This window comes from Pezoporus wallicus, unplaced genomic scaffold (genome assembly GCF_028554395.1).
Source record: "Pezoporus wallicus isolate ANWC-B61680 ecotype Strahan unplaced genomic scaffold, APGP_CSIRO_Pwel_v1 scaffold_2146, whole genome shotgun sequence".
Classification (NCBI taxonomy): domain Eukaryota; kingdom Metazoa; phylum Chordata; class Aves; order Psittaciformes; family Psittacidae; genus Pezoporus; species Pezoporus wallicus.
This window is the reverse complement of record NW_026639769.1, coordinates 895170-911258: the sequence shown is the minus strand read 5'-3', so window position 1 is coordinate 911258 and position 16089 is coordinate 895170. Positions and strand designations below refer to the sequence as shown.

Here is a 16089-nt window from a genome sequence, read left to right as displayed (position 1 = left end):
TCAGAGCCTGAGAAGGACCAAAAATATATAGGGCTGAATTTGACATTACTGTCCTGTAAAGAAGCGAGTTCAGAGTTGTGGTGTTACTTCACAACCTGGGCTCCAATTCATTTCTTTGTATGACTTTAGTTCCTGGGTATCAACTTGTCCCTGTCTTAATATTTTTCTTCAAGTCTCCCAGCCTATGTGGGTTGTTCCTGTTCTCCATTTCTGTGTCTTTACCTATTGCAGCAGAAGAGTACATATGTATTTTTCCAGTGAAAAGTCCTTTAACTAGTGTCTTGTGTTTCATTGGCCCTAACTAAGATGATGTTCCACTGTGCTGAAAAATGCATATATATCAAATTAGATTTGTTTTGTTTTAAAAACAAAGGTCAGATATTTCTTAAAGGTAAGGAAGGAGACAGAGAAAGATTAAAATGTTCAGTGTTTTAGTCATGTTTAGGTGATGATCTGCTTAGTCTTTAAGAGCTAATAGTTCTTTTTCTCCATGCTGACTTAAGAGTACAAATATTCCCAGGCTGGTAAGTCTGTGCAGCCCTGCTGTAGGGTGATGTAGGTTTCCAGCCCTAACTGTTCTATGATTCTATGATGTACAGCTCAGATCCAGGACCATTGTAGTTAATACGATGTATTAACTACATTTAATACAATATATAAAACAAACATTAGTATGATTGAAAAAATATGCTTATGGCTGGGCATGGAGCAACAACATGAGACAGGTCAAGCTACAAAATGACATGCTAATAGGAAAGGACATGTAGAATAATGTGAAAACACTCCATGTTTGTGGTAAGACAATGAAATATTTATTTTGCTTCACTGATGGGTCAGCAGAATCAAATGCCTAGCATACGAATGCTACCATCAGAAAATTAACATCTCAGGCAACAATAGGGAAGGAAGTAATTGGCAAGCGTACCTAGAGAACTCTGATACCTTTGGATCATCTGAGTCTAATGAAACTCACCTTCAGGTAGTGAAGTTGCTGAAGCAATTTCAGAACTGCTCATGATTGTATTTAATTGCACATCAAGAATAGGTAAGTGAAGCTTAAATCAACTTCATTTCCCAAAATAGCCATACTGGGTAAGACACAATGTTGGTCCTGCCAGTATCCTTTCTTCTACAGTGATCAATAGTCTTGCTTGAAGAAGTAATGTAAGAACAGCCAAATATAGAACGACCCTTCTTCTGTATAATATCCATGACAAATGAAGTGTCAAGAACTTCTTTAGGTGAAGATAGTATCTGCATTTAATAGCTTTTGATGGAATTTTATGCTACGCTGCATCTTCAGTGTGCAATATTCTCCTATCACTGATTCTTTTAGCTCACATATACATTTAGGCTCCATAATAACCTATAGCATATCATTTATTTAATAAAGACAGTAGTTTTCTTTTGTTTGAAACCTACTATCTCAAAAGTTTATTGGCATCTTGCTATTCTTTTGTTATGAGAAACACTGAATAACTGTTGTCTTCTCATTTTCTCCAGCAAAGGCGTGTGGTTTTTATATACCTTTATTGTATGTCCCTTCAGTTGCTGCTTTTTCAGGCTAAGAATCCCAGGTACAAAAAAACAGTTAGAAACATTATCAGAGATAATAGTTACCCATGCTTTACTGACAAAATAGAAAAACGGTCCCTGTTAGATTGTGAGAGGTCTGCTTTCACTGGAATTTATCTGGTTTTTCCTTATTGACTCAGGTGATATTGTAGAGCGACTGCTTAATGTATCTGTACATGATAAACACAATAAGAGTGGGAGTGCCCTTTGCAGGGCAGAACTAGACTTCAGAGTTATTTTTGCAAATTGGAGAAGTAATTTGGGTAAGAAAAGGTTTTAGTAATAATCATCATTATCATCCATATTTTTGTGTTTAGATGGAAAGAGTTGTCTGTACAAATCTATCACGAGTCAGATATTTAGGCAATGATAAATAGAACTAAAGCTGAAAAGTAGAACATAAGTCAACAAAGATTTGTTGTACTGAAAAAGGCAGTTCTCAAACCAGTCTGTGTAGAAAGGTCGATAACCTGGCAAGGTTTATGGTGCATGTTCTCTACTCTAGCTGGTTTTGGCAGGACACAGCTGGAGTACAGTGTCTGGTATTGATCACCTCATGGTGATCAAAGGAGGATATGGATTATTCTGAGACCCAAGAGGAGTTCAGTAAAGATGATCAAAAAACAGTTGAAGAAATTCACAGCTTTTCCATTTAAAATAGCTAAACATAAGAGAAGATATGTCAGTAAGTACCAAATAAATAAAACTTTGTAGCAAGATATAAGCCTTTCTCCCTGTCCACTTGTTGAGACAAATAACAGGGAACAGAATAGATTTAACTTAAGAAAAGGGCTTTAAGAAAACACTGACAGCACAAATAATAAACCCATGGGATCAGTTGTCTGAGTCATGGTATCTCTACCACTAGGGTTTTTAAGGACAAATTAAACATCTGTGTGGACACTTAGGTCTAATTGATTCTGCTGTACAGCAGAGAGATGGACTAAGATGACCTCTTGGGATCACTTTCAGTATTTTTTTTTCTGTTTTGTTTGTTTTGTTCCCCCTCACACCCCCAGATATGTTAAAATATTAATTCATTAAATGTTGCTTAGATAGATTGTTGATTAATATTTAGTTTCATTAAAGAATGACATAAAAAATGCAACTGAAAATCTACTTAAAAAAGAACAAGAATTAACAAGCAAGCTAACCTTGGAAGAAGGCCAGAGAGAAAGATAAGAGAAGCATACAAAATATGAAGACCTGAACAAATCCTTTTTAGGTAAGTATTAAGTATCTCCTCTACGTTGTGGAGCTTTCTCTTGTTGTTTCCAAAAACAGTGTGCCATAACCCTATGTCTGCCTATGGCTCAGGCGAACCGTGAAACACATAAATTGAGTTCTTACCAACAACTGGAATCTATAGACCTGGCCATAACAGGAAAATAAAGCATTTAAGAAAAAAAATAAGAGTGACTTAAACAAGTCACTAATAGAACCTAATTTTATTTGTAACACTTTAATGTTTAATCATAACACCGTCTAAAAACCATAGAATGGTTTGGGTTGGAAGGGACCTTAAAGATCATCCTGTTCCAATCCCCCTGCCCCAGGCAGGGACACCTTCCACTAAACCAGGTTGCTCAAAGCCCCATCCAACCTGGCCTTGGACACTGCAGGGACTGGGCAGCCACAGCTTCTCTGTGCAATCCTTTCTCTGCCCCGTAGAAAAGAAAGATGAAGAAGTACAAGCCACAAGAGCCATTCAGCAGTCAATCAAAACTACTGGGAAGCTCAAGAAGGACATGGTAATAACTTACTGTAGTAATTCTGCAGAGTTTCAACCACCAGATTTATTTCCTCCTGGTAAAGGCACCCATGGAGCCTGGGACCAGGGAAGACAGGCTGGGACCTTACCGTCCTCTCTGTTGCTGTGCTCCCATCTGGGGAGTGGCTGAGACTTCAGCTCAGCCTATAACCCAGAATTTATATCAAGCTGCCCTTCTGCTTGATTTTGTGTTCCTTAGACACGTGAGCAAGTCAAAAAGAAGCTGGTGAACTGGGGGCATTTGTAAACCTGCTTCAATTCAGGTTCTTGCTACTGCAAAGGCAGGAATTTCTGCTACTTTAGTAACTCGTATTTGAAAAACTTTTCTGTAGCATTGCCTCTTTACCTGTATTTCTCATTTCTGACTTGAGGCATTCAATCAGCACCAGTGTGAAGAGAACAAAATTGGTATAGCTGTAGGGGTAGTTAGAATAGTTCAAAATGCCTGAAGCTGGGCTGTACATCCCAGGCTAACAATCAGATTGCTTTTTCTTCCTGTTTCTTTGCCAGAACAAAAATTTACGGGGGAAAGGAACATATTTACACCTTCTGCTGCTACTAGGAAGAATTAAAGTGTCTCTAGTTACTGAGAAGCATAGGACAAGATCAATAAACTACATAAAGGGATCTTACGAGGCTGGTCAGATGCAGGATTCATGCCCCAGTGGTCTGTTTAGAAAAGGGAGACCTGTTTCTCCAACCATATTAGAATAGAAATAGCACAACAAAACAGTTGTGTACACTTGAGCCTCAGGTGACAGAAAAATTATGCTCTTGCCATTGGTTGACCCTGCAGCAGAAAGGTCACTTCATGTCAGAGCTGATTCATTTCTTGTGGACCATAAGCAACTGATTCCCCATTCTGTGTCTTCACTGGTAAGAGGGCTGTCTCAGATGGTACTTTGGAATCTTAAAATGAAAGCTGCCACGTAACAAAAACTCTTTTCACTTTATTTAATTACAAAAATCCTATATAAAAATCTGTTATCAGTGAAGTTTATTATTAACAGCTGGAGCTGAAGAATAAATTGCGAATGAAGCATGATGCTGCAGTTAGCCAGTTGAAAAATCACGCAGAGACTATGAAGCTCCTAGAACAAGACATCTATGAGATCAACAGGAAAATTGACATTGTGTACACTGAGAACTGCAGATTCAAATTAGTGAGTATATTCAAGCTTGACAGTGCTCCTTCTCAGTGTATTCATTTTTCATTTCGCAGAGAACTGGCCATGGAAGATGATAAAACATAAACATCACAAGGCAAACCTGGCCTTTTAAATGAATGTGGGGGTGCTTAATTTGTAAGGAAGCAAAGAGGAATATCCAAGGGCAAGGCATCTACCTGAGGCATAATCAATATAGGATACCTGCTGCACTGAGGCACGGACTGTAGGAAAAGGCACTCCTGCTTGTGTGAAGAGGCCCAAGATGAACAAGAGATGTAGAATAGGCATCTTCAATTTGGAATATATACTTTTGAAAATATTCTGTATACCTTTCAGGCCCTAGGCTATCAGAGCAGTAGAATCTCCTTCCCTGTAAAGCACATGAAGCAAAAACGGTCTTAGTGCCCACTGTTACCAGGCTCCAATCCAGACCCGAACCCATGTTTGTGCAGCCACGTGGACTATATTTCTGAGATGATCTGAACCCTGTGCACTGTTTGCTCCTGCAAGCACAGAGCTCTACTGCTGCAAGGGCAGCTGCCAGAGTCTGTGCCGGCTAGCACTGCAGGTGCTACATACTAGCTACGCTGCAGCTCTATCGGATTATACCCTTATAAAAACAAAAGGCTTCCCTGCAGGAAGAAAACTCATGTTTATGCTACAAGCACCCCTCTCCTCATGTTCAATTCACTAAGAGAAGCTGAGGTGCTCCGATTTCCCGACACCTATATTGCACCAGGGAGTGCTCTTTACTGTGCCTGACATGGGCCGTCTGACGCATTCCAGCCAACCTGGGGCACGACCAGCTGGGTACTTGTAGACCTGATCCAATGTGAATGAGTCCATCCTGTTCTGGGTGAATGAGTAAGGAAGAGTTTCCTTGTTGGCACACACCCTGTCCTCCTCTGGCTGTTCCCAGTATCCTCATCCATTCTGTTTGGTACCACAAACATAGCTGGCTTGTGTTGAATTTGGCAACTGTTAAAATTTGTTAAAGATGAAATGAATGATGTTGGTGAAAGAAAACGTGTCCAGAGGAATACATTAGCCTTTGTATTTCCATAAGCTAATATTCAGCTTATTCTTCCTGATCTCTCCAATAACAGTAAAATTGTTTGGAAATGATTGGCAAGTGTTCAGTAATAATTATTTTTTTTTCCCAGTGCACTGCACAAATGAAAGAAGGTATTTTTGCAATGAATTCTGAAGCGGAAAAACACAAGTCAGCAATAGGCAAAATCCTGAAAGACATACCAGTGCTTCACGGTAATACATTAATAACAATTTTGAAACAAAAAAGTTATATGATTTGAATAATATCCTTTAGTCCTTTTGTCTTCTTTTTGGCACAGCAATTTACCACGTTTTAACTGCTAACTCTGTTGTAGATCATCTTCAGAAGGGGTAGTCAGAGGAGAGCTTTACTCAAAAGTTGAATTTCAGTTTTCTATTGTGCTGGTTTGCTTAAATATATTTTGCATGCCATATTAAAAAAGTGAAATTGCATTTTGCAACTAAGCCATTACAGTCTTTGAATTCATACAGGGCAAGATACTAAACCTATGCTTTCCAGCATTTTATGAAAGTCCTGGCTATAAAAATAATTTTTCCTGGTATTGTTCCTTTTGCTGGTCTTATATTCAAGCCTTTCTTAAACCTGTACTTAATAACACTCTTGCTGCTCTACATTCAGTTCATTGGCCTGGAATATTTTTCCCGTTGGGGATAGCCAAGGATGGCCTTCAGTTTGAACAGGAATTAAAGCAAACGATCATGTAAAGTTCTTCACCAGTTAGTAAGGCAAACTTTGCGTTTTTTATGCAAGGATGGGGTAGTTGATGAAAAACCTCTTGCAGAGCTACAGGTCTGGTGGCCAGCCAAGCTGTGGGAAAACAAAACAGGTTTCTTGACATTTTGTGAGGTTCTGGTGGGGTGTTTTTTGTTTGGTTTGGGTTTCTTTGGGGGGGGGGAGGGGAGGTCCTTTATGAAAAAGAAAAATTCTGCTCTGTGTCATTACAGGAATTTCTGGAGGATGAGCAGGAACTACTGAACCCAGTGACAGCTCTAACAACAGAAATTCAGCAACGAGATGAAAAGATTGGTGATATTAATAGCAGGCTGCAAAATAAGCTGGAAGGACTGGATTCTCTGCTTGTCCGAAAATCTAAACGGGATGATCACAATAAAATAGACTAAACTTTTTTTTTTCCACTCTCTTTTCTTTTTCATTTTTCCTTTTTGCTGTTTTTTTAATCCCAGAACATGTTGATTCTCACCACTTCGTGATAGAGACCCTGTAACGCAGCACATTGTATCCAATCACTGTGCTGCAGATTGAGATCTAGTGGTTATATTTATTAGCCAAACTAGACATGCTTTAGAACAGCCTGCATATTATCCTCTTTTATCTCCACTTTGTAACGGGTTGTGATAATAACAGTGAGGGGGCTGTAAAACAGTCTGAGCATCATTGATCTTTCCAGAACTGTGTTTGCTTTTCCACAAAGGATAAATAAAACTCACAGACCTTTAACTTCCACAGCTTGTGGTTGCATGGTTATTGCTGTAGGACTATATGGCTAATTAATGTTTACGTTCCCTAGAATTTTACACAGAATCATAGAATAGTGTCCTGGTTTAAGCTCAGGCCGTAAATCAGAACCATGCAGTCTACTCCCTCCCCCCCCCCCCCCCCCCCCCCCCCCCCCTTCCCCAGCCCTTTCTTCCCCCCTCTCCCAGAGGGATGGGGAGGAGAAGTGAAAATAATGTAACTCCCACGGGTTGAGGTAAGAACAGTTTAGTAACTAAGGTATAACACAGATCACTGCTGCTACCACTAATAATAATGATGATAAGGGAAATAACAAGGGAAGAGAATACAACACCTCACAACCCGCAGACCAATATTTCACCCCACCCAGCAGTGATCTTGCCCTTCCGGGTAACTCTCAGTTACCTCCTGCACATGACGTGCTGTGGTATGGAATACCTCCTTGGCTAGTTTGGGTCAGGTGTCCTGTCTCTGCTTCCTCCCGGCATCCCCTCCTCCCTGGCAGAGCATGAGACTCAGAAAGTCCTTGGTCAGAGTAAACATTACTGAGCAACAACTAAAAACATCGGTGTTATCAGCGCTGTTCCCAGGCTGAAAGTCAAAACCACAGCACTGCAACAGCTACTAAGAAGGAGAAAAATGACTGCTACTGCTGAACCCAGGACAAATAGTTTGAGTTGGAAGGGATCCACAAAGCTCATCTAGTCCAACCCCCCTGCAATGAGCAGGCACATCTTCATCTAGATCAGGTTTCCCAGACCCACATACAGCCTGGTCTTAAATGTCTCCAGGGATGGTGCACCCCCTACCTCTCTGGGCAACCCGTACCAGGATTTTGCCACCCTAATTGTAAAGAATTTCTTGCTTGCATCCAGCCTGAATCTCTCATCTTTTAGTCTAAAACCATCACCCCTCATGCTATCACAACAGGCCCTGCTAAAAAGCCTCTCCTCATCTTTCTTATAGGCCCCTTTTGAGAACTGAAAGGCTGCAATTAGGTTTCCCCGACAAGGGCAATTTGGACTGCCCTTTCCATTTAAACAAACAGTATTCTATTCTCTGGTCTTGGAGAGGGGTGATACTACACAGAGGCCCTAGGCACATACAAATCACTTGCTTCAGAGCCTGCTTTTAACTCAAATGCTATAGATACAGAATCATAGAATAACTAAGGTTAACTAACTAGTTAGAAAGGACCTTAAGATCATCTAGTTCAAACCCCCCTGCCATGGGCAGGGACACTTCACACTAAACCATGTCACCTAAGGCTCTGTCCAACCTGGCCTTAAAACACCACCAGGGATGGAGCATTCACAACCTCCCTGGGCAACCCATTCCAGTGCCTCACCACCCTTACAGTAAAGAACTTCCTCCTTATATCCAACCTAAACTTCCCCTGTTTACGTTTGAACTCGTTACCCCTTGTCCTGTCACTACAGTCCCTAATGAAGAGTCCCTCCCCAGCATCCCTATAGGCCCCATTCAGATACTAGAAGGCTGCTATGAGGTCTTCACCTGTTGATTCACAGAGGTCTTGTCTGTAACAAGAAACAGGTTTGGTCACAATATGATCATTGTCTTGTTATAGAATGTGTTTTTTATACCTATTGCAGCTGAAAGGCCGTGGCATACAGGCTACTCCAAAATCATTGGGTCTGGGTAATGTGACAGGAAACCAGGGAGAAGAAGGGAATGCCCTGGAAGGAATTCAAGCTGAGAGGGGAAGGATGGTGAACATACAGCAAAGAAGAATCCTGCTTCAGCTGAAGCTCCAATACTATTTTCTGTGTGAAAAGGGCAGGGCAGGTTTCTTCACAAGAAGCCTGCACAAAACCATTGCTTGGCTATTCCAAACAGCATGCACTATCTGTCTGCATCTGCCTTTGGCTGCCATGACTTTTTTCTTTTCCTTTTTTTTTTTTTAATGTTACTGAGAGAAGCTGATAAAAAAAGAGTTTATTAATTAGCATTCCACATTGCATGTTTTGCTCAATGACAAAGTGCTGGAGCCTGGCAAGAAGGTCAGTGTTTGGGTAGGCCATGCAAGCTCCATGGGGTGCACTGCCCATAAGCTCTGCTTTTACAAGTCCCTCATCCTGCAGCCTTCAAAATTAACATAGGATTCTCTAAACTTAGCAAAAGATTTACTCCTTACTACAGATAATGTTACCTGGGATGAGTTCTTACTTTTCTTTTTAAAAGCAAGATATAGCCCAACATTTAACCCCACATATTGCACATAAAAATGTACAGTCCTTACTGCTGCACCTTTGCAAATGTTTTTTTCCTGCATGGTGCTGCACTGCCTGTTCATATGCCTACTGTGCCTGTACTAATGGGAAAGCTGTGCAAATGTAGGCACAAAACTGGCTAGGATATTTTAAAAGAAAATACGCCTATGAGTCTGTCAGTTATGGAAATGGTATTTTAACACAAGTTTTAAAACCATACTTTTAGAACTGTCTTCTAGATTAGTGTGTCTAATATTTTATGCAAAAAAAATCACATATTGTAAGTAGCAGTATAGACAGCATTCGATTTCTGTAAGGAGATCAATTACTTCCTTAATCCCTAAATACAACCTTACTTCTGCATGCAAGACCTAGTTCTTAGAAGCAATGAACCTGTCAACTGTTATTTCACAGGAAAAAAGCCATCAGGAAAGGCTTATCCACTGTAACAGAATCAAAACCTCCTGTGGAGAGAGGAGAGCGACATCTCGAGACAGCCTGGCCAAGATGACACACCTCAATCCCCCTGAGCTGCTAGCAGGGTTTGTCATTAGCAGTGTTGATATGCAATAGAATAAAAAAAGGCATTACGGTCATGCTTAAATATAGAAATAAACAAGTGTTATTTGCAAATCATCTATGCATTTGGAAAAGTTTAGATTGAGAAGATCTTCCTTCTTCTGCGTTCAGACCTTCAGTACAGTTCTGCATCTTCCTTTAGTCCCTCTATGGCACTACACCACTGGTGACTAACATACAGGATACATGCTTTGGTTATCATCCTGTACAATACAGAGAAAAGACTGGAGGTCTGTCAGTGGAAACTTGGCTTCAGCAAAGCCAAGAGCTCATTTCTGAACAGCCTCAGAAGCTCTAACAATTCTTATCAAGGTGTTCACATAAAGATTTTGATGAATGCAGACCAGATATAATGGTATCTCTTGAAAGAAAGAAAGAATCTGTAATTCTTTTTATTAAATCTGCTGGTTTTGTACTTTAGCCATCCCAACATTTTTTGTTGCTGCAGCAGTGATACAGCATAAACAGCTGTTCCTTTCTCAGCTGCTGATTTATACTCCTCTCCAACCACTGCTGTTGCCATAGTGTGGGTACAGCTGCACTACACAGCAAATGATGCGAGCTGTTGGCACCACCAACAAATGATGAAACAGGCATGAAGCACACTCACAGGAGGAAGCTAGGGGGGCTCTGTTGAAAGGGGCAGAAGCAATCCTACCTGTACATAGTTAACAGATGCATCACAGTTTTCCTGGTAGCTGTCAGCAAATAAAATCTTTAGTACGATCTTAGAAGGAAATTTATAGTCAAGGTAAATGGAGTTTGTGGGAAGAATACTGCTGTTTAATCATTTCCATGAAGTACATAGACCATAAACTATACTTTTATAGGGAATTTAAAAATGCATTTCCTCTCCTTCTACCTTTCATCATAAGGAATCATGCTCAATGTGTTCTATTTTTTGATGGAAAGAAAAGTATTTCCACTGGTGGCGCAGACAATAAGAAAACAGCACTATTGTTTCCTATTGCTCTTACTCCTGTGTTTAAACCTTCAGTACTGCTCTGCATCTTTTTCTAGACCCTCTATAGCATGACGTTACTGGTGATTTATATACAGGATACGTGCTTTGGTTATCTTCCTGTACAATACAGAGAAAAGACTCTATTTGTTTCATTAAGTCTACTGAAAGCCCAACTCTAACATTTTATTCAAACACAACCTAAAATACTGTATTAAGAAACAAACACATACAAGCAAATCCCTATACTAGAATGTGGCGCAAGCTCTTTATACAGATTCACAGTGATAAACAGATACAAGGACATTCCCTTCCATCTATACCAGATACTTAAGAACACAAAGTGCAGCTTTTTTTGTATTCTCCAGTCTCATTCAGGTGTTTCACCTAGAAGTCTAGTTCATAAATAACTTCTAAAACAGAAGTTTCCAAAGCATAACAAGCTTAATTAAGCTTGCTTTATTAATTAAGCATTGCTTAATTCAGATCATCTGGACAGTGCTTTTGGCACAGGCTCCTTTCAATGTCCATTTCCGCCTTCCGAGAGTATGCGTGATGGTTCAGTGTACTTTGCTGTCAGCAAGTAGAAGAGGGCAGGTGCAGGTACCAAGGCAAGCAATGGCAGGTCCTGCTCAAGCTTATCCAGTTTGGAAATGGAGATGATTCCATAGGCATGAAGTAACCAGTGGCTGAAGAGAACAACAAGCCTTTTCTTCCTCACAAGAAGATCCTTGAAAGACTTGCAAAATAAACACAGTACCTTGTTAGCATTCATCCCCTTACCTAGTACCTGATGTTTAACAGTCTTACACAGGCAGCACAGAGACTGCATGAGCCTTTTGCGTTTGAGCCCTTCCCGCACAGAACAGTTCCTCAGTGCACCACAAGAGGGAAGCCTCACAGGAGCTTCCTCCAGCTCAGACAAGTCTTAAAGAGGTTTAAACGCAGAATACAGCTGAGAAAAGGTAAGAGACAAAGTGGTCTCTCCTCGAATTCAAGTATTTTGCAGTTTATTAAAACAGGAAACATGTTTACCTACCTCCACTTCAGACGCAGACATGTACACAGCCAGTGTAACTAAAGACAACACCAGTATGATGTATGGGAAGGCATAATCTAAAGGCAAACATCAAACACATTAGCAGGAGAAAGAGCACTCAATACACATTTCAGCAGAGGTAGTTTTTCCACATAAAACCATGGGTGTGAAATAAACTAAGCTACTGTAGCCCACCTCTTATCATCCCATCAAACATGCACAGTAGTAAGGCTCAGCCTAGCACAACTATTCAACACTTCAGTCTTAGGTTTTCAAACTTTTTCTGTTATTTCAAGGAGGAATTACTGTACGTTTAAATCACTAACTGAAAAAGGCAGATAGAATCATAGAATAGTTAGGGTTGGAAAGGACCTTAAGATCATCTAGTTCCAACTCCCCTGCCATGGGCAGGGACACCGTACGCTAAATCATATCACCCAAGGCCTCGTCCAACCTGGTCTTGAACACTGCCAGGGATGGAGCATTCACAACCTCCCTGGGCAACCTATTCCAGTGCCTCACCACCCTAACAGGAAAGAATTTCCTTCTTATATCCAATCTAAACTTCCCCTGTTTAAGTTTTAAATGAGAAAAGCAATCAGGCTGAGCAGGGATTTTGTAGCACCTGTGACCTTCATGTGACAAGTCTGCAAGAAGCAAACATAAAAATAGCAGGCATCTCCAAACTTAGACTTTGATTCATCTCTGAAATCAGACAAAATCTACCTTAGCAGAAAGTGGAATGAGCTCCCTCTGATGTAATCTTCTCTCACATCCCTTCTATTCCCTTCTTGAGATAGGCACAGTCTCTAACGGCACCAGCAGAGACAAAGCAGTGCTGGTCAGGAGCCTGGTTAGGACAGGGCTACGGATGAGCAACTTTTTCAGGCAAAACTCCTCACAATAACCTTAAAAAACATCCTTATTTTTGAAGCAAAAAGAGTGTCATGTCCCTCCCTCTCATAAGTCACCTATTAGTGTGTGTTGATAGGTATGTTTGTTAGCGTTATTAAGAGAGAACTCACAAAGCAGGCCTCCTCCAACAGCCTGAAGCACAGTGAGGACAGGGAAGAAGTACAGTGCTGCATAAATGCTTTTAAATCGATCAGACTTTCCTAAACCACAGGCAATTTTCTTAACCAGAAGAGGCCGAAGTAGCATCATTAACACAAGACAGAAAGCGTAATATATAAACACAATGGTGTACCTAGGAGAAAAAAAAAAAAAAAAAAGATAAATTCCTTAAAATGTGCAGTTCTATCCTGCAGACTCAACTCAGAATCAAGAAATTTCGGGATAGTCAGTGAAGTCCAAAGAATTTATAATCAAAGGGTATAAACACAGAATGATGCGCTCACTTTTTCTAAGGGTAATAGTCCAGATGCAGAAAAGACAGAGGAAAAAAAAAAAAACAGTCTTACGCTTCACAGCTAAACAGCCTGAACTACACTGCCTTCTTTGACAACTCAGAAAGTCACTAGGTGTTGCTGAGTCTTTCACACATAAACCAGTTCAATGCGTGAAAGACTTCTGGGGACTGATACTCTTTGGTCCTAGTTACACCTGAACACTTTTTGCCTCTTTGAGGAGAAGCACAAATAGAAACACACTTGTATAAAAGGGACACAAAAGAAAGGAGCACAAAAGCCTTTATGCTTACAGTGGATAGACTGCTTCGTGAGTGCAGTGCACCGTGGTGATGTAGTCAGGGCTTGGGTTGTAAAGCATCGTGTACCAGTCCGAAAGCTTCTTCACCTTGCAGGAGCGGATATGCACTGAGCCGACAGGGTCACTGACGAGCAGTGTAACAATTGCTGCAACGCTGCACTCGAACAAGGCAGTTACATGCTGCAACAGTGCGCGGGAACTGTGGAAGTAGAGAGAGAGATTTACTATCTTGCTAACACAACAGGAAACCTAAATGCTGACTGGAAAGTTGCTATGTACTATAGAACCTTCTACAGAGTTAATACTCACTGCGATCAAAGTTAGGACAACTCTGCTTGAATAAAAAGTATTTGAAGTTGACTGTGAAAACTCACAATCTCAGATGATTTAGCATGTAAAATACGACTGAACAATATTCCAGCCTCTTAAATGAAAGCCTGCTGTAGCAAAAGCATCCTGTCAGGTGAGGAACAGCACCACTCGGCTGTTGTGGTTTCAAAGAAAGCAACACTGAGGATAAGACACCACACATCTCAAAAGGGGTAACACCATCATATATGGTATCAGCAAACTTTCAAAGCTGCAGGTCCTTGTTAAAGATGGTATACAGTCATATATTAAGCTCTTCCAGTTTTTGGTGTTTAGTATGCCTCAGAGTCGTTATTTCTTAAAAGTTACAGTCTAGCACCTAATGGCTGCATGCAGCTATGGTTTTAAACCCCCTTTTCACAGAACCTCCCTGATACACCATGCTGATGTAAAAGTTACACCAGCTACACTACCAGGGCCAAAGCCCAGTATATATAACCCTACAGAGGAAACTCAAACCCATTCTCTCAATGTGTGCAGCACTGCTGATCGGGGCCTCTGCAGGTGGTAGGTCTCGCCCAGGAGAGAGAAGCTCACACACTGCGCCACTGCAAAACCCAGTCCAGGCCAAACTGATAGACGGACTGAGTACCACCACACTGAAGAGATACAGACCATGCCCTGAGGGTGCTGACTGATAAGAAGGACCCACGGGACTCTGGTGAATAATCCCCAGTCCAGATACCCAAAGTTTATGTGCTACCGTATCAGCTCAACCAACAGCATGAGCTGCTGGGAAGTTCAATTCAGCATCTCCAATCAATCATTTGTGGATACAAGATGTCCATTTTTAAATAACTCATCTGAAGAAGGAGTAAACAAACCTTTTTTTTCCTGAATACCATTCAATAAAGAACCAGTGTAAAACCAGGGGGAGCATGGCCATGAAGCCAAGGTATAACCAGTCATAGCGGTCTGGAGATCCCATACATTCCCGGCAGATTTTGTTGTCATCAGTTCTTTGACCTCTAGGACATACCTACAAAAAGCAGAGACTGTTTAGACAGCATCCGAATACCAATAATGAATCATTGCAGTTCCAAGAAAAACAGCTTGAACTAGTGGTGGGACAAGATACATATAGACTTCTAGAGATAAAATGTTAAACTTAGCGATTTCTCAGGTTACACTGGCCTCACCCTCTGTGGCTCTTCCTTCTCAACATAAACAAAGACGAAGCATGTTTAACACGCTTCCTCCAAGTCTGTTTCCCTCTCCCACTGTCACACCATCTCCCTTCCACCACTAAGCTCATGCACCCACCGGGCCACTCACAACCACTGTCCACCTTGCCTCCACTTTCCTGCTCCCCTTTCATTGCACCCACCCCAGATCTTGCTCTCCCTCAGCACTGCAATATATAAGTAGGCAGAATGATTTCAGCACAGCTCTCCGTTCCATTCCATCTCGTTCTGTTCCAGTTTTCACAGCCCCTCGGCTCAGCTCTGGTTTAGCACCTCCCTTCAGGGAACGTCTCATTGAGCAGCTCCTGCTTTCGGTAAGGAAGCTCTGCCTGTCCTCTCCAGCCCTCACTTCTCCCTGGTCCCCAAGGCACCTCGGGGCTGAGCTGTGGGCCGCGATGCTGCTCACAGCGGGATCCGCACCAGCCTCCCAGCACCAGTGGCTGGAGCGGTCCGGCCCGAGCAGCCACGGCCGGACGCCGCGCGGGAGGGAGCGGGGCCGCCCCTGCCCGCCAGCCCTTACCTCGCCCGCTCCGAACTTACCCCGCAGTCCCCATAAGTCTCCACGGAGCCGTTGACTGATAGGACGGTCCTGCCGCAGTACAGCCCGAGGCAGGCGGGCTGGATGTCCACAGCTGCGGGGAGAGCGCAGCCCGCGTTACCACGGCGCCCTTACCTGGCCTCACACCCCGCGGCTCCCCCGCAGCCGAGAGGAACCGAGCGCCATGCGTGGCACGCTCCAGCCGCCGACAACCCCGCCGACAACCCCGCCGACAACCCCGCCGACAACCCCCCCGGCCCCGGCCCCGGCCCCGGCCCCGGCCCCGGCCCCGGCCCGGCCCGGCCCGTCCTACCAGCACGGAACATCCCTACAACCCATCAGCCCCCACACCGCTACTTCCGTACAACACTTCCGCTTCCAACGCGAGGACAAGCTCCACCCCGCAGCCGTGTGGGAGTGGTCAAGCAGGGGGCGGGTGCTGCTCCGCCCCGGG

At 42.4% G+C, this 16089-nt stretch overlaps 1 protein-coding gene across 2 annotated transcripts; it reads right to left on the bottom strand.

The window, feature by feature from the left end:
• Nucleotides 1–10632: 10632 nt before the first annotated feature.
• JKAMP (JNK1/MAPK8 associated membrane protein) lies at nucleotides 10633–15973 on the bottom strand. Of its 2 annotated transcripts, XM_057416205.1 has the most exons (7): nucleotides 15949–15973; nucleotides 15638–15729; nucleotides 14738–14892; nucleotides 13537–13743; nucleotides 12902–13083; nucleotides 11877–11953; nucleotides 10633–11576 (listed from the first exon to the last, which is right to left on the bottom strand). In XM_057416205.1, the coding sequence occupies exons 1-7, from the start codon at nucleotides 15959–15961 to the stop codon at nucleotides 11358–11360; spliced, it is 945 nt and encodes a 314-aa protein (XP_057272188.1). In that variant the 5' UTR covers nucleotides 15962–15973; the 3' UTR covers nucleotides 10633–11357. The 2 variants fall into 2 exon arrangements, with proteins under 2 accessions (XP_057272188.1, XP_057272189.1); XM_057416206.1 differs by lacking the exons at nucleotides 15638–15729; nucleotides 15949–15973 and adding an exon at nucleotides 15241–15264.
• Nucleotides 15974–16089: the final 116 nt, after the last annotated feature.